Source organism: Sander vitreus, chromosome 2 (genome assembly GCF_031162955.1).
Source record: "Sander vitreus isolate 19-12246 chromosome 2, sanVit1, whole genome shotgun sequence".
In the NCBI taxonomy this organism is placed as follows: Eukaryota; Metazoa; Chordata; class Actinopteri; order Perciformes; family Percidae; genus Sander; species Sander vitreus.
This window is the reverse complement of record NC_135856.1, coordinates 21,700,086-21,724,096: the sequence shown is the minus strand read 5'-3', so window position 1 is coordinate 21,724,096 and position 24,011 is coordinate 21,700,086. Positions and strand designations below refer to the sequence as shown.

Below are 24,011 nucleotides of genomic sequence, written 5' to 3'. Positions count from 1 at the left end.
ATGTTTAAACATCTACTAAAAACGTCTTCATAAATACCCTTGAGTGGCTTTTGTTTAATTGACCCCTACTTCCCTCCAACCAAGCACTTCTGTGCGCGGTAATTTACATACTTGCTTGGCCAACACTAATCCGCCTCATTCCCAGCTGCTCTATCTGCCTCATGACTGCCAGGAACGCTGCACACTGAAAGTTCACACGCGATGACGGTGTTTAAGACAACGGGTGAGCTGTTCTTTGTTTATTTACGTTACATATTTAGGGAGCCGAATCAGAGGGGTCAGGAGCGTTGTCTCTAAATAGCTACCGTGCTTGTGGAAAGTTCACTGACAGTTGGTCGGAAGCACACGGCCAGCTAACTGTTACTGCCAAGGAATCCAATATAGGACAACGCTCCCCTCTTGCAGATAGATAGATGATTAAACCGATATGTCAGAATAGAAAGTCCAATTGTGCTTTGCTTTATTTACCGATAAATAAGTGACAGACGGGTCAACTGCGTCTAGTCCACGGCGGTCGCGTGTGACGTTCACGTCGCGTTTACGTACCGACAGGGACTTCAGTAACGAGATTAGTCTCAAGGTGCATCGGGAAACATTCTGTCTCCGTCTCCGTTGTTTTGTAAACGGCTGTCAGTGAAATGACAAGCTAATATTTTAAGTAAGTCACTATGATGAGGACATATGTTTGTTGTAGCGCTAGTTAGCTGCATGTATTGTGAAAGCATGTTGTTGTCCGACAATGGGTCCATTGCCATGGTTTATCGTGAGGCGTGGACCTCTTCAGTAACGTAACTAGCTAGCTAGCTAACGTTAATGTTACTTCAGCTACGGTTTCGTGCGTACGCCGCTTCAACAGTACACTGAAATCACACGCCAGCACAACCCGACCTCAAACATTTGATTTGCTCAGCTAGATGGCTAGTTAACTCTAACCTACTCGCCCAAGCATCCACTAGCTAGCTAGATGTGCCATATGGTCGAGCTGTAACGCTAAGCATTGATTAGTGTGGTCCGTCTGATCGCAAGTGGATTAACCGACGTCTGTTCATAGACCGTATATAAACGGCGTCTGTTGTCATAAACTATGGAAGCCTATTTCCGCCAATGCAATAAAAATGATCTAAATAATGACCCAGTGTCTCATAAAAAGGAGTATCGTAAAAATAATGAGTTAAAAATAACCATAATTCCATAATAAACAACTGTCAAAACAGTGTAATGTTAAAACAGTGTTGTTTAATGTAAATGACTTGTCAATGTTTGTGTATAATAGCTTGAACTAGCTAAAGCTATAAATAGTAAAGCAGAGTGTAGTATTTTTTCTATTGTAATGAGTTACATATCAATTACATTGAAGTAGTGACACATGTTAAGTAAATAGCAACCAGCACACAGTAGCCAGCATGTAGCTACATATTAGCCTCATAGATCCTCATTTAGACAAGAATCATGTGGCTTGAAGCCTTGTTAGTTTTCTTTTCCTAATTAACACCTATTATTTTAATCAGACCCAGTAACGTATAGTATTTGTTATACTAAATGAAACTATTATAAAACATTACAGCTGAGTAATATATCAATATCGTGATATGACACTAGCTAGATATGTTAGATTTGGGATATGGTGATATGGCATAAGTGTTGTCTTTTCCTGGTTTTAAAGCCTGCATTACTGCGTTTTAAAGTTATATCATTTTCTGAACTTACCAGACTTGTCTCGCAGTTCTATTATTTGCCTTTACCCACTAGTCATTATATCCACATTACTAATGATTATTTATATTATTTATATAAAATCTAATTTTGTAAATATTTTGTGAAAGCACCAATAGTCTGTCCTACAATACGGTCGCAGTATCTACAGTATATTGAGGTATTTGGTCAAAAATATGAATTGGACATCTTCACTGTAAAGCCTGTATGTCTGGAAAAAATAGGCCTGTGTGTAAGGTTAATCTTATTATTTCATGCCATGCCAATTTCCACACCTGTACCAACACCACTGTTTCCATTATTTATTAGGTAAACGAAATGTGTTTATCTACTGATAAGTCAACTGATAAGTCAAAGCCTGACGTACAGAAGCAGAAGTGAAGGAACTGCCCATCAGCGGCCAACCCCACCCCTCGGCTTGATGTAATGTGAGAGAGAAGTGAGTGCACCAGAAAACCAGGAGCCATGGAGGACACTCAGCCCAAGCTTGCTACCCCGGAGCCCAGCCATGCACCCAGTCCAGCACCTAGTCCAGCACCCAGTCCACTGCTGGACATCATTTCTTTTCCTGCAGCGAACCATGTGGAGGTATAGTATTTTAATAAGAATCTCGTACACTGTTCTCTGGTGTAACCTTGTTATTATCAGTTTCTACAAAGGTTTTCAAAACTTTAAAAAAAAAAAAAGTGTGTAAGCAAATATGTATTGGTTCTTGAAAAAGAACAATTACATAGCCTTTGTGGTTTTTACATTCACTAAATAAGAAATTTTAAAGCGCCCATATTATGCTCATTTTCAGGTTCATAGTTGTATTTTAAGGTTGTACCAGAATAGGTTTACATGGTTTAATTTTCAAAAAACACCATATTTTTGTTGTACTGCACAGCTCTCTCTCACTACCGCAGATCCTCTTTTCACCTGGTCTCTGTTTTAGCTACAGAGTGAGACCTCTTTTCTTCTTCTTCTGTAGTATCTTTGATTGCACATGCGCAGTAGCTCAGATGTAGATCATGTCAGCTAGCTAGCTCCATAGACAGTAAAAGAAAGGCTGTTTCTCCAAATTCGGTCAGTTACAAGGCAGGATTAGCTGGGAGACTTCTAAATGAGGGCGCACATGTAAGTAGTTCTTTTGTAGATTATGGTGAACTTGTGTGTGTTGTAGCAGTGCTTTGCTATTGAGAATGAGGTAGCATGCTAACGCTACGAGCTAACGGTTGCGGTTAGCCAGCTCGTTTTGGTTTGTGACGTCACAAGCCGTGCCGATTTTGAACAGCTCACCCGGAGACTGAAGGCAGGACACATTCAGAAACCGTATCTCACTCTAAACAGCATGGATGGATTTTTTCAAAGTTTGTATGTGTGGAAGCACCAGAGACACAAAAGAACACCCCAAATCCCAGAAAAAGTGTTTGTTTCATAATATGGGCACTTTAAGCTCCATATACAGTAATTATACAGTGATTTGGTTACAGTCATGTGTCACTGCTTCTTTGTCTCTCACTTTAGTCCGCTGTGTTGTTTTGCTTTTTCTATGTTTTAACATACTCTTCTCTGACCTTGTCAAATTAGTTGTTCGCCTGACATAATTTGTTCATCATTTGTTGCTGTAATTCTAATGTGATAATTAATTAGAATGCAGCCAGAGGGAAAGTCAAAACTTTGGTCTACTCACCTGTTGATATGACAAAGAGGGTGTTCTATGGGTCACAGTTATCAGCAAGTTCATATCTTTACTCTATTATTTGCCAAGAAACATTTGCCTATTATCTGCTGGCATGAAGTACCTCTTTGTCAACATTACATATAGGGGACAATACTTTAAGGTGCAGTAGTTATAAAACTAACTTTCTGTAATATTTGCTGAAACTGACCCTATGTTGACTAAAACTACATGAAACAGGTAATTAACCAAAAAAATCCGGCTCCTCTGGTACCACCTATAGCCTGTAGTGCGATTTGCAAAAATCCACAGCTCCCTGTTCAGATGCACCAATCAGGGCCAGGGGGGGTGTCTAACTGCGTGTAAATCACTGCTCATGCACACACATTCATTCTCCCTTGTGGGGGGAGGGTCTTAGGAGACCGTTTTGGCCCTTTAGCAGAAAGGGGGCAGGGACTGAGAAGTTGTCGATGTTCAATTTTTTTGGCTAAGTCCTGGATCTTCACAATCCTACCTACAGCACCTTTAATAAGGGTTCAGCAATTAAAGGCATACTATGTAACTTCCCTCTTCAGTCCCCCTACAGGTTGTCTCATTGGAACTACAGCCGCCCGAGCTATAGTTCCAATGAGACAACCTGTAGGGGGACTGAAGAGGGAAAAGTGACATAGTATGCCTTTTAAAAAGGGTACACAGGGACATCTAAACTTAGCACAAAAAGTAAGGAAATTTGTGTTTGGTAGATTATTTCTCTGTGGTAAAAAACATTTTTGGCAATAAATCTTATACTGTTGGAAAGCCTGTTTAGTTCCCTTTCAAATGGTGTCCCATTTGAACAATTTATTCATTTCACAAACAGGAGCCTCAGTAGCGTGTGGAAGAATCATACAAAGCCACAACAGCCTGGCACCTCATCCTCATGCTGGTCACCAGCCTGGTCACACACTGCTGTGGAATGGCATCCCACACAGTCCTGACCTCAACCCCATTGTTAAATTGCTAATATGTCTTGTTTCTTCAAACTTCAATCATTCAATCCACCAAACACCAAACGAGTCAATGGCAGAATAAGCTGTTTGGCATTGGCAGAGAAGATTTGGCAAATTTTTCATGGGCGCAACCCACATACTCAGCGCTGCTGCTCATCCCACAAATGCATGTTCCTTACAAATGGGGCACCATTTGAATGGGAACTAAACAGGCTTTCCAACGGTATAAGATGTATTGCCAAAAAGCATTGTTACCACGGAGAAATAATCTACCAAACACAAATTTCCTTACTTTTTGTGCTAAGTTTAGTTGCCTCCCTCCAGTTTTCTTATCTTATCCATAAGAAATGCATTCGTATTTGTGTCAGTGTGACACCTTAGATCTGGTGCTCTGTGTAAGATGTCCCATTTATTGACTGCTCAGCTACTTATGTAAGGCCTAGATACTAAAAAATATATGCTATAATGCATTGAACATTGCTCTCTATAGTCATTTTGAAGGCATCAAAAACTATTGGAATTGTAGCACTAATCTGCATATTAATCCAGTTAGTGAAACATGACTTTGGTTCTATTTATAAAAGCAATACGTTACAAAATATGAAAAAAAAAAAAAAACTAATTAAAATTGAGTTTGTAAAGCAAACTACTTCATAATGTATAGCATTTACAAATGTGGTGTTAAGGCATCTAACAAAACATTATGTCCACCAGGCAAACATGACCTGTTCTTATGCATATTCTGATCCTCCTTCTCCAGCACCTAAATGTGAACCAGATCCAGTTTGTGGTACGGCGCTGCTCTAATCCAAATGCCACAGAAGAGACCACTTATTTTATTCCTCGAAACCCTGTGGTGGATGCTGGCACAAACACAGACCCGCCAGTGGTCTGCTGCCCTTTGCTCCACAGATTCTGCCCATGTCCACCAAGAGGCCTTCTGGCCTCTCTCATTACTAAAGGTAAGCAAGTGGGGTCTCTAGTTGGCTCAGTGAGCTCCTACTCAGGAGATTTATTCCATGTCAATCCCTCCTTTCACACAGGACTGTGAAAAACTGCAAATAACATGAGTATCTTGTATACTTTGAACTACTAAAGAATCAGCAATTTTGTAGATAAAGAAAGGCATACATATACAGTATACACACACAAACACACACGTTTTACTTACTTTTGAAGAAGTTTGAGAGGTTAGCATGTATAACACAACAAAAATACATGTAATAATCTCGTCATCACAAACACTATAGTGACATATGGCATGACACTATAATCTAATGTCAGTCCTATGTGTCCTCTCCAGTCCTTCTGGCAGCTGTGCTCTTTGGAGTGGTGTGGTCTATCACCGAGGAACAGTGTCTTCCAGGGGGTAACCTGTTTGGCATCACGATCCTCTTCATCTGTGCACTCATCGGTGGCAAAGTGGTGGCTCTCATCCGTCTGCCCAAACTTCCACCGTTCCCACCTCTCCTTGGTAAGGCTGAGAATTCAAGGTGATGTTTTATGCGCTGGTGTGTTTAGTATTTACTTACACAGATGCCTCCATCAGGGTTATATATAGGTGACACAAGCATAAGCCAGAGCGGCTACTTCAACTGTCTCCAGTTTGCTCCAGTTGCATACCAATTGTATGCCCATCTGATTATTCAAGAAGCATTTGATTTACATGAGTTGGCCAAGCAACATTTTTATGTTGTAAAAACTCCCAGATATTCTCTACTTCTGAATCATCTACAGGTGATGTCCCTGTCCAGGGGCTTAATGTAAAAAGTATTGCACATTTTTAAGCCATTGATGTATTCATTTGGTGAATTATAACAAGGAAATCTACTGACTGAGTCATTTCACCTTTGTCATTTAGTAAAAATAGAGGTTAAATGGGAGTTCCTAATTAAATGTACAATCATGTTACTCACTTGTTCCGTTCTTAGCCGAGTACACATTAGCTACTGGTACACTGGATTCTGTTGGTATTTTGTAGAATTTTATTTTGCTTTTGTTGTTGCTTTGTTAGCCGACTTTCAAGCTAAAAGGACCATTATCATGTCAGTGATCTGCTATTTATCAAAATATGTTGGTGTCAAAAGATATATGTTGTCAGTAATTATGAAATATAAGAGATGTGAGTCTTGGTCAGGCTCTGATTAAATAAGCCCTGTTTACCCGATGTGATGGAATACCATCTAATATTTTATTTTACATCATTAATACTGGCTTTGAATAAATCACAGCATTGATCAGAATATAGTGTAAGCATTGGCAACGTTTGAAAAGTAATATTTTACTGGTGAATTCCTGGTGTTATGAATTTGGAAATGGAAATCATAAACCATCAGCTGGGTCCCTAACAAGATAAAATCAAGGACGCTTGAGCCACGCCTTATTCACAAATGACATCAAAAGGTAGATTGAAGTACAACTTTGACACAAACTCCCAAGATATATCTATGTAAACTTTATTCCCCGTGTTTTTTATGTAGAGTATTCTTATTTACCATTTCAGTCTGTTTCTGATTACAATATTAGAAGATTGTTGTCAGTCTGAAGGCTAAAAGTAAAGTCCTCTGTCCACACTCATTTACTCTTTAACTATTTGCTCTGCATGTATTATTTCCCTTGTTGCAGTTCATCACTGGTCTGTCTTTGTTTTTTTTCACACACAATTCTCAGTAATGTGGTGTAAAGGTGGTGCCATGTTGCATTTACGTAAGAATTGGCAGATGAATTGTGGATTTTTAGAGAAGGTTTGGATATTGAAACTTGAGTTATTAGTGCTATAAGGCGATCACAGTCCTACATTGTGTCTCAGATGTCCAACTTGAGCACTGTCAGTTCAAAAAGCAATAGGTGGTTTTTTATTCTTGTTCTGTATCTGTGTGAGAGACCGTCCTAAAGGATCATCTTTCCTTTACTACACCCTCTGCTGTGTTGCAGGTATGCTGCTGATGGGGTTCACACTGAGAAACATCCCAGTTATAACAGACGGGGTGTACATTGACTTCAAATGGTCTGCGTCACTGAGGAACATCGCTCTGGCTATCATTCTGGCCAGAGCTGGTTTGGGGTTGGATCCCACGGTATGCTACATACTCCATTTTTCAAGCTTAGTATCTGCACAAAGACATGTTTAAGGAGATATAATAAATATGTGCTAGTCTCATCTCTGTGCATAATCAAAAATCCAAAGTATTCATTTTCCAGTGATATGAAGAAAAGCAAGCACATATGAGCCTTTTAGAAGATGTAATTAGGTAATGTTGTTTTGATTTTAAAAAAAAACTTAATTGGTTAGCAGCAGTGTTATCAAGTCATTTTCTCCGTCAATGTTCTGATGTTTCACTCAATTAGTGTCAGATACTAAGCATCACTACACTAAGTACACTACTACATAAGTTAACTATTACTGTAACAAACTCTTGAATGGTGTGTCTGTGTTGTCAGGCTCTGAGGAGACTGAAATCTGTGTGTATACGTGTGGCAGCTGGGCCCTGCATTATAGAGGCTTGCACCACAGCTCTGGTGTCGCACTTCCTCATGGGCTTGCCCTGGGTGTGGGGCTTCATCCTTGGGTAAGTAAAACACCACCCACTCACCCACTCCATCTCCACTCTTCATTTTCTGCTTAATTGCAAGCTGTGTATTACCATAACAGTATGTCTAGAACAGACAGACAGTTCCTTTAATGAATCTATTCCTTTTTCTAATGGACCAGTAAGAATCAAAAATACATTTACCATATCAATTTCAACATTAGTTTAGCATTTTTTATGAAATAGTTTGACAGTGAGGATACAGACAGGAAATGTAGGGAGAAAGAAAGGGGTGAGATGACATAGGTCCCCAGAAGGAATCAAACGAGGGACGGTATGAGCCTTAAACACAAGGGCCCTCATTTACGAAACTAACGTACGGCAGAAAAAAAAGAAAAGAAATGCAGAGGCCAATCAGATTCACGTGTAGTAAATCCAGGGAACCTGGAACCTTTAAGTGCTCTTAAAGATGAAAAAAATTTATCATAGACAAAAAGATAATCTTCAGGCACTCTCCGGCAGAGCAAAGAGACACAACAGGGTTGGGCGACAAAAACATTGACTATAATGACAACAAGATGGATGATGGGCTTTTTTTTTGCTAATTTAAAGGTACTCTAAGCGATGTCACGTGTTGTTTAGGCTACAACCTTTTTTGTCACATACAGCAAACATCTCCTCACTATCCGCAAGCTGCTGGTCCCCTAAACACACTGTAAGAAAAACGCGCTCTCTGTAGACAGCCTAGGGTCCACACACGCCAACAAAAATAAAGTGGTCCAACCTGGACCATGCACACATACACAAACCGTGTTCCAGCGTTCAGCCAATAACTGACGAGAAGGATTTTGGGGGGGGGGGGTGGTTGGGGTTAATGCGCTGAAGCACAGAAGGGAGGGAACGGGATGAGGAGGAGGGAGGAGCGAGCTAGTCTTCGTTTTGTTTGAAAATACTTTGCACCTTTAACACTTCATATTTCTGCCTCGTCAACATTCATGTGACGTCACTGGTGTAAGAGCTTTCTAATCTGCACATATGGCCTACTTATCAGTGGATGGGGCCAATACAAATATTTTTGTACTGCCCAACTAAAATGTACATCGAGAGAAGTGTCATAGAGTGTTGTAATTTTCTGTTACCGCCGCCATGTTTTTGTCCGTCTGTCAGTCTGGCAGCAGGATTACTAAAAAACTAGATACACAAATTATTTTTCACTTTCAATAACATTGCAACATCGGACCTTTGTGCCGCATTCAGGTGGTGTCCGAATAATCTGAAAAATGAGATCCCAAATGGGAAAATTCACGTGAACGCCCCCTCAAGTCGGAACGTTAGCATTGCCAGACAGGGCATGCCTTGGCGAAGGTCTGTGCTCTCTGAGTGCCCTTTAGTTCTTTTTTAAGAGTGTTTGCAGAATTTGAATGATTGGACATTTCAGAATTTATAAACTAAGTCTGTGTTTGCAGCTCAGTAAAATGATCATCGTTCAGAGAATCAAAATCATTCAATCAAATTCAGGCCTGGTACCACATCTCAGCTACAGTATAAACTACATAGCATGCTGCAGGAATGCCTGCCTTTTGCATATGTCCAAGTGCATTTGAAGGGTGATGCTTCCCAAAGTTTTCCAAAGGCAATTCTTTATTTGTTTTAAACAATCCATCTCCTCCACATTGTAGCTTCGTGCTGGCCGCTGTGTCTCCAGCAGTGGTGGTTCCCTCGATGCTGATGCTGCAGAAAGATGGTTACGGCGTGGAGCAGGGCATCCCCACCCTGCTGATGGCTGCAGGCAGCTTTGACGACATTCTTGCCATCACGGGGTTCACCACATGCTTGAGCATGGCCTTCGCCACAGGTAACCTGGGGATGTATGTGTTTGCGTATGTGGAGAGCTGAAGGGAAATAAGTAGTGCTGACTTCAATGTTCTTTTCTTGAAATGCATCACCACCTTATCTCTAGGGGAGTGGCAGCAAGTTTAGTATACTGCAGTGTAGGTCAACACTGAGAAGCATATGAAATAAATAAGTATCTTCTGCCTGCAGTTTGTCAGAAGCTCAGCAGAGGGTGCAAGTGTGTTATTTACTGTGTTGTACTGGTAAAAACATTGCATTTTTTTGTGCCAAGTCACAGTGCATTTTGTGTTTCGTGATGACTCCAGTTTACCATATTGCAGAGCCTCTGTATGGCTATGATAAACTGCATTTAAACACATTTAGGACAAATGAGTCAGTCTAATGTATTCTAATAATTGTAAATCTTCTCTGCTGTTCCTTTTAGGATCCACTTGGTGGAACCTTCTGAGAGGTGTGATGGAGGTGTCTGGCGGAATGGTTGCTGGGATTCTTCTAGGCTTCCTCATCCAGTACTTTCCTAGTGTTGACCAGGTGGGCAGCGTTACAATGACATTAGTTAGTTTTACTATTGCATAGTCATCCTTACACCACTTGAGACCACAGCCTGTGTGAAACAACTTAAGAAGAGCCAACAAAGGCTTGTGAAAAAAAAACTTTCCACTTGAAATGATAAATGCTGAGGACTTTTGATGAGTGCACTTTGGATTCATCTAAATAATGAAGTACACTGGAATATAATGGAAGAGATGTTTTTGTGGGTCATGAATTTCCTCACATTGCTATCTTAACTCAAACCGTGTATTTTAATAGCCTGTCAGACTCAAAAGCTGTCAAGAAATCCTTCTGTATGAATCAGTGTAGGTTTAACACAACAAGTAAATCATATTTTAAGATGAACCACTACTATATATAAAATGTTACAACCTACGTAAAACCTGCCAACAAATGTTATATGTAGCGTTTTGTATTTATAAATGTCACTATGTTGAACATATTCTATATTTAATCATTGACTGTCTTCTTCACCTAGAAACATTTAGTAATTAAGCGATCCTTCTTGGTGCTGGGTCTGTCTGTCTTTGCCGTGTTCGGCAGCGGTGTGGCTGGGTTTCCTGGCTCTGGAGGCCTTTGCACCCTGGTGTTGGCATTCCTGGCTGGCCTCGGCTGGGGGTCAGAAAAGGTAACAACATATGCATGCCACGTTGTACACACAGCAGGTTTTTTCAGCTCTCTTTTCGCAATTATTCATCTTTAGGGCTGAATTTTAAGGTTAACTCGGCAGAGAAGTACATTTCATATTAAATTTTTCAAGCATACTATATACCAACCTACAGGTTTGTACAGTAGGTTATTCATCGTCTACAGTGCTTCATGTCAAAGATAACCTTCCTTAACATTTCTGTTTGTTTTGTCTTAAGGCACGTGTGGAGGAAGTGGTGGGGTGGGCGTGGGACGTGTTTCAGCCTCTACTCTTCGGACTAATAGGGGCAGAAATTCGAATCTCTGAGTTGGAGGGACTCACAGTTGGTGAGACAGCAACACACATACACACAAAAATAACACAGTGAGGTGGCTGCGAGAGATTCAAATGTGGCTGTATGGATGTAAATATATTTCCATAGTCAAAAAAGAGGCCCTGGTAGATTTTTATTTCTCTGTCTGTGTCCAGTAAATACTAAAACCTGAGTCTGTGTTAGCACTCATATACTTTACTTCCATAGAAGTTTCCATATGAGAGTCCCTTGGCAAACAGATCTGAGATTTCTCCCCAAAAAATCTTATTATCTTATCTTATTCAAGACAAAAAAAGCCAACATATTTTGGTGTTGCAAGTAGCTGTAATTGAGGATGAAAACATTTCACTGTCTTCACTGTGGCTTGACTTCAGACCATCTTCTTCTTATGGATGATATTTGTTGTGTTGACATACTACAGTATATGTATTTGGAATGGAGTACAATATGTTTATGCTTTGGGACTCTGTGTGTGTCAAGGAGAAAAATCCACCTTGGCCCATTCAAAAAACTGTGTGGCGCTTTTGAAAGATGAGCAGGTGTGGAGGGCATTTTTTAAAACCTCAACTTTACCTGCTTAGACTGCAGGCTGTGTCCCCTTAAAAATGTGTCCATACAGATCAAGTCTCTTTTTCAGATGGCAGAATGTAGCAGAAATTACATGAAAACACCCACTCACCTTGTACTTAAAATTGTTCTGGTGTCCAGTGTAAAGCTGCAGACACACAGACCAGACGGCCGACCCTCGGCAGAAAAGGCAGTTGGACTGAACAGCGTCCCTGAGTTGGTCAAAAAAGTGCCTCAGAACACACCAAACCGACGAGACGCAATATGTATCCAAAACAGCAGGTGGCGCTAATCTGTATTGTCACCCTAAAATGAAAACCGGCAGCTGATTGGACGAACGCGTCACGTGGGTCTGGTTTCTCCGGAAATTCAAAGACAAACTGTCATGGCGGCTTGTGCAGAATACAATCTAATATTGTACTAAAATAGTTCACCGAAACGCGTTTCTGAAAACATTTTAAGTGAGAAATAGGCCATGCAGTTGCTGAATCTTTCTTCATTTCAGATCGACAAAAGGTCAGTTTAAAAGATTTTCGTCAGATTTTGAGAGACTCTAGTCACGCTCATTCCGCTCCCCGTTTCCAGGTTAGCACTCTACCAACTAGATTGGTCATTTGAGTCCGACTGCCGGCAGTGCCCGCCCCGGCGATTAAACATGTCAAATCGGCCAAAATGAAGGCCGATGGCCCCTCGGACAGACGACGGCACGGAACACACTGAACAGACTCGAGTCACTGACCTCATCAGTGTCCAACGGCCGATTATCGGCTTGGTGTGTCAGCTCCTTAAGACAATAAAGCTCTTAGTGTTCTGACAAATGGAATATGATTAAAGGGGTGATAGAATGCAAAACCGATTTGACCTTGTCATAGTTGAATAACGACAGTTCGGTGGGTAAATAAGACATACATAGAAGCTCAAAATCCCATTGATACTCCTATCCTCTGCAAATCTCACATTTTGAAACTGCCGCTGAAAACGGGCGAATCTGAACAAAGCTAAAAGTTGACGTAAGCATCCCAACTCCTAGTCTTTGTCACGCCCCAACATTTGCATAGGCTACACCACTGACCTGAGGTCAGCTTAGTCTTCTGAATCTAGCTAGGTCATGCAGATCTCCAGAGGTGCGCTATTTAATTACTAAATTCACTTCTGAGACTTTTTTATCCGAGAAATCCACTATGTAGAGGTCTAATATGGGCCGTTTTACGAAAATTGATGGCTAATTGCAAATTTTGTCCAACTGTGTGCTGGAGTTCAGCAGGAGCTCAGCAGGCTACGTGACAGCGGCTGGTGCTGCCTCGCCGCCCGGCTCGCTGTGAGCTAGCTGGATCTCCGTCACAAAGGGAAGCCCGCAGCGCTCCATACCCGTGCAAAGTCACCGGTTCTGGGTTACTGGACTACAAAATGCCGAGGCCCTGATGGAGCTCCAGGGCCTGCAGCTATCCGCGATCTTTACCAATAGGATTGAAGGGACAGTAGCAGCTAACAAATTCCCTAGCTAATGTTCAGAAAAATGCATTAAATTGAAATCGGACACCATTGTTAGCTTTATAAGACCTTGGGGTAGATGTTATAGAAGTGGCGTGACGAAATTCAAACTGTAAATATACATATGCCGGCAGCTGGCAGCCAGCCAGAGCCCCGAGCCCCGGTAGTCCAGTAACCGAGAAACAGCGACTTTCACTGGGTATGGAGGTTGCCGTTTTCTCGTCAGACTGTGTGGAGCTCCTAAAGTCCAACACGTCTTACCAAATTTGCAATTAGCCATCAATTTTCGTCAAATGGCCCATATTTGAGCGTTATATAGTTGATTTCTGGCATAAAAAAGTCTCAGAAGTGAATTTAATAACGAAATAGCCCGACAAACAATGTATAACTTTGCAGTGTCTGAAATATGAGACCTGCTGTCTCGTCTCCAATGTGTTTCTATGGGGTTCGCTCAAACCAATCAGCGCGCAGCTCATCTAAATATTCATGAGCATACCATATTTGGAAGAAAAGCTCTTGTTCCAAATAGAGCCATATTCACAGGGTAGTTAAGGGCCTAATAAAATAGCATTCGGGCAATTTTCATCCCAACCAATGTTACATACCCTATTAGGAGACCTTAAGGAACAGTGTGAAATACCCTATATAATCATTTTATCACCCCTTTAAAGTCTTCACTGAAAGACTGTGTTTCATAACTGTTACTGTACTCTTTCATAAAATGAATGGCTTCTAAATTATGGACATATACGTTTTTAAACAAAAATATATACATCTTCACAATCTTGGTTTTATTTCCTTGTATTTTATATTATAAAATGACTCTGAGGTGTAAGAGGAACATGCACCCCACACATTACATACACAACACGCACTACTCAGCCAGCCTTTGTGTTTTTCTATTTTTCATCACTACTTTTCCCACAGCTGTTAAGAGGAAGTACTGGTAATATTATACTTTTTTTCCTGTATAACCAATATACTGTAGTGTAACACCCCTGTATGACTCTTGTCTATTTTTCTGTTTAGGTCTGGGTATAGCCACTCTGCTCATTGCCCTGCTGGTTCGAATCCTGTTCACCTTTGTCTGTGTGTTGTGTGCGGGCTTTAACATGAGGGAAAAAGTGTTCATAGCCCTAGCATGGATGCCAAAAGCCACAGTGCAGGTATGTCAGCGCTAAAATATTTTGACAAAAAATCTCAGCACACCTGAAGGTGTGACACATGCGTCGAGGAAGGTGCAATCTTGAAAACTGTCTCACTTACTGCTAAAATATTTATGTGATTATACATACATATATATATATATATATATATATACGTAGGAGAATAAGAATATATATTCTTCTCATTATTTTCAAGTGCGGAAATATTTGTTTTAAAGAGTTTTACTTCCTGCTCAGTTTAGGATTTTTCCTGTAAATGATTTTCGTAGTACATATCTGCAAATGTTTTTAATTTTTTATTTTGGAAAAGTGCAGACACTGGCATTTTTTTTCTAACTTTAAGTGTCGTCTCATCGTGACGGTAAATGTCATTTGTGAGTATAGAGGAAACACTTGTGTCCTTTTTCTCATCAGGCAGCTATAGGCTCAACAGCTTTAGACATGGCCAGGACAAAGGAGGACAAGGAGCTGCAGAAGTACGGCATGGATGTGCTGACTGTGGGTGTGCTGTCCATCCTTCTCACAGCCCCGGTAGGAGCTCTTCTCATAGGGCTCACTGGACCTCACCTGCTACAAAAACCAAAGAACTCTGCCTGTGGTGAGTGAGTCAAACACAGTTTATTAGCCTCTTTCTTAAGTAGGTAAAGTCCTACACTCAACAATTCAACTCAGCTCAACACCCCTGTTGAACCTCGCTTTGCAGCTGTGCTCGAGTAATGAATATGCTTTTCTGCAAAGCTTTTACCTTTGTGATAGATGCGTCCACTCAAACAAGGATTTGCATAGTTGTTTACCCCGTCATTCATGCCCTCATGTATTTTACGTCCACACAACACTGGCATTGTTGCAGTTTAAGTACACTGGATTAACTACAGTGCAAAAATGCAACTCGTGCTTGTACGCTTTTATGTTTGTTTGTTTACTACATAATCTACAGTGCTGCTCATGAGTATTGGAATCCCTCCTATAGTTGACTAAAAAGAGGAATAAAAAAATCATCTTTTGGAAATTGATCTTATTGCCTTAATTGAAAAAAATAGGAAAAATCCAACCTTTGAGAACAGCAATTTTCTTTGTGAATGAATAATGTATCGTAAATAAATAAATGTTCTTCCTTAAAATACAGGGGGCATAAGTAAGTACACCCCTATGTTAAATTCCCATAGAGGCAGGCAGATTTAATTTTTTAAAGGCCAGTTATTTCATGGATCCAGGATACTATGCAGTTCCCTTGGCCTTTGGAATTAAAATAGCCCCACATCATCACATAGCCTTCACCATACCTAGAGACTGGCATGGTTTTATTTCAGTTAGCCTAATAGCTGGTTTGATTTGCATTGAGAGATGATCTTATGGAAAGTACCCAATGCCAATGTCTAGGTATGGTGAAGGGTATGTGATGATGTGGGGCTATTTTAATTCCAAAGGCCAAGGGAACTTTATCAGGATGCATAGTATCCTGGAGCTATGAAATAACTGGCCTTTAAAAATAAAAATCAATAAAACATTTATTTATTTAGTTATAATACATTATTCATTCACAAAGAAAATAGGTGTTCTCAAAAGTTGGATTTTTCCTAATTTTTCAATTAAGGCATTAAGATCAATTTCCAAAAGATGATTTTTTGTATTCCTCTTTTTAGTCAACTTTAGCAGGGGTTCCAATACTCAATACTAAAAATGAGCAGCACTGTACATATCATGGAACCAATTTTTTACTGAGGCTTATCAAATGACGTGTTCTCCCTCTATCTCCCTCTTAACTTTCCTAGGCACTGCAGCAGGAGGTGAAGATGAAAATGAAACTCCTGTCACCTATGAGAGCACACTCTGACATCACCTGTCTTCATCCAGTAAGCAAGGACGTTTAAAGAGACTTCCCGGGTGCTTTCACACCTTGGATATTTGAGCTCTCCTTTAGCCACCGAGTGGCTCTTATTTGTCTCTCTATATGCCGGTCAGTTCCTGATGTTTGCCATGCTGCAGGAACACATGAGTTACCTATTGTTTTTATAGCGTCTGGTGGTTTCCAGGTCTCAGGCTCCAAACAAATGACCCACATCCCAGCGTGTCATGCTGTATGACTGTATACAAGAGGGGGTCTTGTTTCTGGTCCTAAGTTAACTTTTAATCAGCTTTTTTAGTGTGAGACATGAATATGGTTTACAGTTTTGTAAATGTGGATATTTTTTTATCCCTGTCATATTCACTTGAATTTGATCATTTTTATGACTAAATATCAGTTAACTATTTACTGTATTTGTACTTCAATAAGTGGCTATGCTGTATTTTTTTTTTTTAGAAGATTCCTTTTGAAGGGTTGCATAATTGAATGCACTAAAAGTAGCAATATTTTTATTGTTTTAAATTAGACCACACAATTGACACACATTTAAAGGGGAACACCACCTAAATGAAGAATTCCAATAAGTAATTACCATGGCCTATAAAGTTCAATCAATCTTTGTGAGCTACATTCTTTCAAAGCCAGAAACCAGAGAAGGAAGTCTCGAACTCATCAAGTATAAAGTGTGAAGCTGTTCCATAGACAATGAATTTGAGACAGATATGTTTTTCTTTTTTACACTTAAATGAGCTTTATTCTATTGTAGTGTTCTCATTTACTAAGAGCATTCCCCTGGGTGCTCTGTGTCATCTATAACATATTTCCCATTTCATTGCCTATGGAGCAGTTCCACACTTTATAATTGATGACATCACAAATTTGAGTTCTGTAATTTTTGGATTTGGGAGAGAGTTCATTTTAACTAATATTTTTGGACTGTCTTAGACCGTATGATATATGTATGGATTTTGAAAATGGGCGTAGTTCCCCTTTAAGTATTTAGGTGTTCTGCACTCAGTACAAAATCTTTACAGCTTTGTGATTATGTATTTTTGCGTGTTTTAATAAAAATGTGTATTGGTAATGAAACGAGTTTGCATAGTTAAATACTCTGGAGAAGATCTAAATAATAAATAATCCACAACACTTTCCTTTGGTTTATACACAATGCTGCTAAAACTCCCATCATCTTCTACATTCGCTATGTCCGTTTTCAAGTTCACGAATGCTCAACAATCATCTATATGTCCATATTCAAAACATTCATGAAAACGCAACCTTTGATTGTAAGGGAAAGTCGATTTTTCAAATATGATTTTTTTTATTTATTACAGAAGTGTGCAGTTTAACTTAATGTTTTTGATTTGAATGTGTTTACATTGCCTCATTGTGTATTGTTAGCAACTATTTATAATAAAGTAAAAGAATTGAGCATTAGTTTTTTACCAAATATTCTTTAAACAATAAATGATAAAACGTACAAAGAATTCTCTCTTCTCTTTTGTGTAGCGATAGGATAATAACTTAAATTATTACAATGCAATGTATCTGTACAATTTGATTTTACTGTGCATTTATTATGTCCTTAATTCAAGTCACTGTTCCTTTAAGTTTCGGCTTCTGATCTGTTTTCTTTTCATACGTAGCAGGGATGGCAATGTTGGTCCACCACTTTGGTTCAGACTGAAATTTGGATTGTCATGTAATTTGGTACAGATATCCACGGTGCCTAGAGGATGAATCCTACTCAATGACTTTTCCTCTAGCACACCCATGAGGTTCACATTTGGGGTTAAGATTTTAATTTTTGAGCCTGTATTGACTGAAGAACCGAAAATAATGCACTCCTTGAAAAATATGACCCTGCAAGTATTACTTCAAAAAATAAGTAGCAGACAATTAGAAAGTAATGTACTCTGTTCCTTATTATTAATTTCAAATGTTTTCAGCTCAAGTTGACATGCAGTGTTTTCTAGTTGTAATAGTAAAAAAGGAAATAAAGCAGCTGTTTGCCAAAACTGCTGAGATTAACATCCCGACTGTTCCTTTTTACAAATTAAACACAGAATTAATCAATTCAAGCCATCATTTTACATAGGTTAATAAACAGTCATTAATAGCTTCATCGTGCAGATCTGACAATACAAGCCATTTATGTAAAAAGCATTGCTGATGAATAAAGAAGAAATATTCCAGCAGGAGGTCAACTATATACAGCTATTATAACAATACAGAAGCTAGAGAAGAAAAAAAAAAAAAATGGTACAGAGCAAAATATGTATGCTGCAGTCATGTTGAGTCACTTTCTGAGGTTATAACTAGATATTATTCAATGGTGCAGTGGTTTGACATGTTTGTAAGCAACAGGGTTGAATACAACATGTACAACTCAAATGTTTAAAGGCTTTGAACAAAATACAGTTAAAGAATAACAAGTAGCCTCCCATTCACACAATAACTTACAAGAGAATATCACATCCCGAAAGAGTGAGCAGTATGTTGATATTTGGCACACAGACTAAAGGCTGGCTGTTAAACAATACCAAAAGAATATTCCAAAAGACATGAAGACATACAGTACAGTACAAAGTGTTACTTACGGGTTGGATTAGTACTGGGCATTTCATTTAAACAACCATTTACCTGGGGAAAAAACTTGATGACCCTGATGGGTTTAGATTATTGAAAGTCATAAAGTCACTGCTGTTTCAAGTTTTCCTCACAAACTGGTCCCAATGATTTGCAATTGATTTAAAAAAGAAAAGAAAAAAAGACTGAGACATGACTAAAATTTTCATTTACAGTCATATAAAAAGGCTGCTCCTTTGACCAACAAAAGTAAACAATGAACAAAAGCCCATAAAAAAAAAAAAAGAATTACAACTGCACAATGTCATTAAAGAACCTAAAATACAGTTTTCACAGAATCAGACTATGACATTTAGTATTTTTAGTTGTATGAGGACCACTTCAAATAAAGACTGCACATTTCTGAGCAACATAAACATGACACCAAGGTGAGACATTTATATAAAAAAAAAAGAAAAAGACAAAAAAAAGAAAAAAAAAATTAAACTGTTGAGAAATGAAAACTAAAGACTAGGGAGGTGAGAGGAAAACTCCTATCAATGGCCAATTATAGTATCTTCTTTTTGAGTATGAGCGGTCCCACGTTGTCTCCAGTTAGCTCGTTGTGCTTTAAGTGTGACTTGTCACAAACAGGAAACTAGAACAGGAAACAACTTAATTTTAGCTGATCAGCAAGATACAGAAACACTTAACTCCTTCTTATCCTGAATTTTTAAATAAATACATTAATTATTGGCTTCAGTAATAAAAGCATAACTTATCTAATGTAAGTAAGCCATCTGTATTTATCGTTATGTGACAAATAGAAATAACGGCCAGTTAACAAATGTTGATATCTCCATACATATAGAACTTACAGTTTTGGAGCGCCAGCAGCGACAGTAACACACATTAGCGCTGTTCAGGTCCTCGATGTCTATCTCGTTGACCACTTTTGGGTTCTCTTTCTGGATCTTCAGGTTGATCAGGCTGTCTTTCTGCTTCTTCTTCTTAGGCAGGAATGGGCGAATGGTCAGATAGCCCAGCAGAGCCAGGATACCCAGGAGAGGCAGCAACCGGAGCCACTCGGACACTACAGACACATTACACACGTTAGCAAACGATAGCTACAGTATGAACACTGGCATACAGAGGGTAACTAGAGCGTAAACTGAAACCAGTGTTGGTCAAAGGTTGCAAATGTATTTGTGGTCATTGGCTCTATGAGAGGACAGGGCTTCATGTGCATTTCTGGAAGCTTTAAAAAAAACCTGACACCTCAATTTAGGGCTGAAATGATTAGCTGATTAATCAATTTGTCAACTGACAAAAAAGTAATCACAATATTTTGATTATTTTTTAATCCTTTGAGTAATTTTTTTTAAAGCAAAAATGCTGAATATTTACTGGTTACACCTTCTCTAATGTGTCATTCCTGGTCATACATGAAGGTAAATTGAATATCTCAGGTTTTGGACTGTTGGCTAATCTAAACAAAGCTAAAAAGTGCTTTGGGAAAACCCATCGTGCCATCCACCATACATGGAGAGGACAGACAAGTGAAGCACAGTGAGGATTAACCACAGTTATGTAATTTTGCCATAGCGATGAGTTATACCCCGGCTCCTGGAACTTTTCATAATACTCTTAGTGCAATTAAAATACTTTCAGTAAAGGGATTTTGATGCCTAATGGGACATTGCTAATCCTTAATATCTTAGGAATTATATTTGACATGTAGGAGCGCTTAATATATCTTTCATCTTCTAATCTGCACTGACTGACTAAAGTGCTAATTTATGACAGAAGGCAAGAATCAGACATAAGATCTGCACACTGTATCAAACGCTCCCAGCTATTTTAATTGCGCAACATTTCGATCTAACAGAGATCTCCATCAGGCATTGTCAAATAATTAATACTTCATGACAGAACACACAACTTCAGAAACAGTTGAGGCAGCATCTTAACTTAAAGGCCAATCATAGCAAGACTTTCACTAGCCATATCAATTAGTACCAAGCAGAGATGTTCCGATACTGGTATCGGTATCGGAACATCTCTGCTTGGCTCCGATACTGCCTAAAACGCTAGTATCGGTATCGGGAAGTACTGGAGTTTATGCACCGATCCGATACCACGTAATAAAGCCCTAAAGAAAATCTACGTTAAAGTAGTTTATTTATGTTCTTTTTCCGTTATAACTGACTGTCAAACTGCATAATAAAAGAAAGTTCTGTGGCATTCATGTTTCACAAAGAGTTTAACCTGAGCCAGGGTGACAACAAAAATAGAAATAATATCACATCCATACAGGGATAGTAGTATACAGTTGTTAAAACATAATAAAATATATGACACACTGGTATCGGATCAGTACTCGATATCGGCCGATACGCAAGTTCAGGTATCAGAATTGGTATCGGGAAACAAAAAATGGTATAGGACCATCTCTAGTACCAAGTACCACAATCACTAAAAGCTACCCTCTGTTGGATCTCACGTGTGTTTTTGCTTTTATGGTCTTCTCAAAGACTCAGGTACTACTCAAATTGTTCTAGCTTGTCAATTGTCACAGGAGCATTTCAGTAATGCAGAGCTTGCTCAGCTTTTTCACTTTTTGGGGGCTATTTTCAGGCTAAATTTGATACTTTCCAAAGATCTGTCTGGGCTGAAAGGCCAAGTTGAAGTTGTTGATCTGCTTCAAGATGGACTTTGACTTTGGTTTTCTAAACCGCCACTGTACTTACCTCTCTTTCCTTGATTTAAACTGTGCACTTGTGCTTTAAATAGAAGCTGTGAATTTGTTCAGTGTATGGTTGAGTCTTTTTGTTAAAGATTTGCAAATAACAATGAATCCGCTTTGGTGTTCTCATAGGTGCAAGCGATGCCATGGGGGTTTGCTTGAAAAATGACTTAAACATGCAGCTAGGCTTTAACTGATACGATTACATGAACATTTTCTAATTCGCAGGGGTCATGATAATTGTGGGCTCTAACTGATTTACAATGTTCTTGTAGTAGTCTGTGTTTTGAGACTGTATGTACCCTCCAGTCTAGGACTAACTGTCCTGCCTATGCATCTCTTGATGGTATGAGCTGGTAAGGCTACATTGTGCTGGAGGCAAACAGCATCACATTTCTAATTGTTAGGATTAACAGGATCTTACATTCACAGCAGAGGACAGGTTGATGTACTTAATGGTTAAGGTCATAATTCTACTAACATTCTACCAACACCAACACACAAGAAAACTTAACTGTGGAGAGTATTGCTTGTAAACCTAAGGTCACTGCTGAGTTAGAGTCTTAGGTTAATGTTAGTAAACAGAACAAAATAATCCAACTATGATAAAGCGTTTTATGGGAGCCTAGCCGCACTTGAGGACAGTTGTACACATGTTGTGTAGGTCGAACACTCCCAACTACAGCACAACTATGACTGACTTTTCTTTCGCATGGTAGCTAAAGTTAAGAGCTCTGGGCTGCAAAGTGCCCCCGATGAGCTGAGAAGTCATGTTTTTCCCTTAACAGAAGTTCACCACAGCTGTAGTTAATTACCTGTTAACCTCGCGAAACCGCCGATCGTGTCCGGAAGCGGAAGCCTCTTAAGGTATGCTGGAAGTTGGACTTTGATTATCCTTGAAATGGATTCTAAAACCATCTTGAATCGCTCAATGTTGCAGGTTTTGTGTTTGACTTGGGTGGTTCCTGGGGCTCGTTTATGTCTTTGCGTTCATATTTGAGCGCAGCTTGTCACCGGTACGTAAACTCATACGAAACAACCCGCGGAAACAACCGAAGACGAAATGCGTTGAAGTGTTCGTGAATACACGTAACAACGACCTGTGACGAGTGACGTGTGTGACCAATCATCGTTGGAGGAGTTGGTGGCTCCTGATTGGACAACTTGAATTCAGTATGTCCTCAAGTGCTACCAAAGAATTTCTAATAAGACGTAGACGGGCTTTGGTGCTACTCGTAAACGTCGTTTTTTTAAGAACCTAAATAAGGTTAAATAAATGAAAGGAAAAAAGAGAAAAAATGTCCTGAAGTTGCTGCAATTACAGTTTGACATTCAAAAATCCATAGCATTTGAAAAGGCTTGGCTTTATTTATATGGGCATACTTATTATATGTAATCATGTAAGCTGGTTATTGGTGGGTGTTGTGAGTAAGTCTGCAACACAACAGTTTCATATTTGCTTTAGATAAAACTAGATATCCAATTAAAGAAAAAAACTCAGTATATTCCCACTATCCAGCTTCCAGGAACAAGGTGATAGCAGTGAAGCAGGCTTTTTAGATTTTTACACATTTGCAATGTCCTAAAAGAAATATTCTCCCATTACAAGTAGGTTGCATGCCATAGGCCTATCTTTACTGTGAATTCAATGAACACATATTTATTTTGCAAAACGCAGCATGGTGCCTTTAACAGTATGACATTACTGATTTAGGTTTAAATACCTAAATATGTCATATATAATATAAACTGTTTTAGATGGTCTAGTTTGTATTACTACCACATTGTATTTTAGTGAAGTATTGGTAAAAGAATATACATGCAACTTGCATCCCATGGTATGTGTCCCATGGTTACTTGCATGGTGCAAGTTACCATGGGACACATAGGCCTATAGTGAAGTATAGATTACAATATTCCCCCGTGATGGAGGAAAACATTTTCACAAAATGAAATACTCAAGCAAAGCTCCAGTACCTAAACATTGTCCAGTAAATGCAGTATAATTGTAGGCTAATTTTACACAACAGACTTAATATACTTCATTTAAATTTACAGTATGTGGTTGAAAGCTCTAGAAAAAGGTGGTAAGTGGATATTTTATAAATTAAACAATTATCTCCAACTCCATCTAATTTTATTTTTAGGTTAATGTCAGGTCATGTGGTTGATGCTCCCTCTAGTGCTGGCAAGTTTTTTGCACGAACTCTATAAAGAACAACACTACCCAGAATGCATTGTGAATTGAAGCAGCCGCTTATTTCGCCTGGAAATTTTTACACCGGTATCTGTTTAATATACTATATTAACAGCTCATGATTAAAACTATTAGCAGGCAATTATACATAAAACGGGAAAGCCCAGACT

General features: G+C 39.2%; 2 protein-coding genes across 3 annotated transcripts; one reads left to right on the top strand and one right to left on the bottom strand.

The window, feature by feature from the left end:
* The first annotated feature begins 75 nt into the window (after positions 1-75).
* LOC144524584 (sodium/hydrogen exchanger 9B2) lies at positions 76-16,977 on the top strand. 2 transcript variants are annotated; one of them, XM_078260947.1, is made up of 13 exons: positions 76-223; positions 2,023-2,301; positions 5,123-5,324; positions 5,666-5,836; positions 7,297-7,439; positions 7,804-7,931; positions 9,572-9,747; positions 10,171-10,277; positions 10,777-10,926; positions 11,165-11,273; positions 14,348-14,484; positions 14,899-15,082; positions 16,257-16,977. In XM_078260947.1, exons 2-13 carry the CDS (start codon positions 2,179-2,181, stop codon positions 16,316-16,318), a joined length of 1,692 nt encoding a protein of 563 aa, XP_078117073.1. In that variant the 5' UTR covers positions 76-223; positions 2,023-2,178; the 3' UTR covers positions 16,319-16,977. The 2 variants fall into 2 exon arrangements, with proteins under 2 accessions (XP_078117073.1, XP_078117081.1); XM_078260955.1 differs by lacking the exon at positions 76-223 and adding an exon at positions 259-658.
* Positions 16,978-18,237: 1,260 nt separating this feature from the next.
* Positions 18,238-22,719, bottom strand: cisd2 (CDGSH iron sulfur domain 2). The gene is made up of 3 exons (XM_078260999.1): positions 22,460-22,719; positions 19,777-19,991; positions 18,238-19,556 (listed from the first exon to the last, which is right to left on the bottom strand). Exons 1-3 carry the CDS (start codon positions 22,560-22,562, stop codon positions 19,467-19,469), a joined length of 408 nt encoding a protein of 135 aa, XP_078117125.1. The 5' UTR covers positions 22,563-22,719; the 3' UTR covers positions 18,238-19,466.
* Between the last annotated feature and the right edge of the window lie 1,292 nt (positions 22,720-24,011).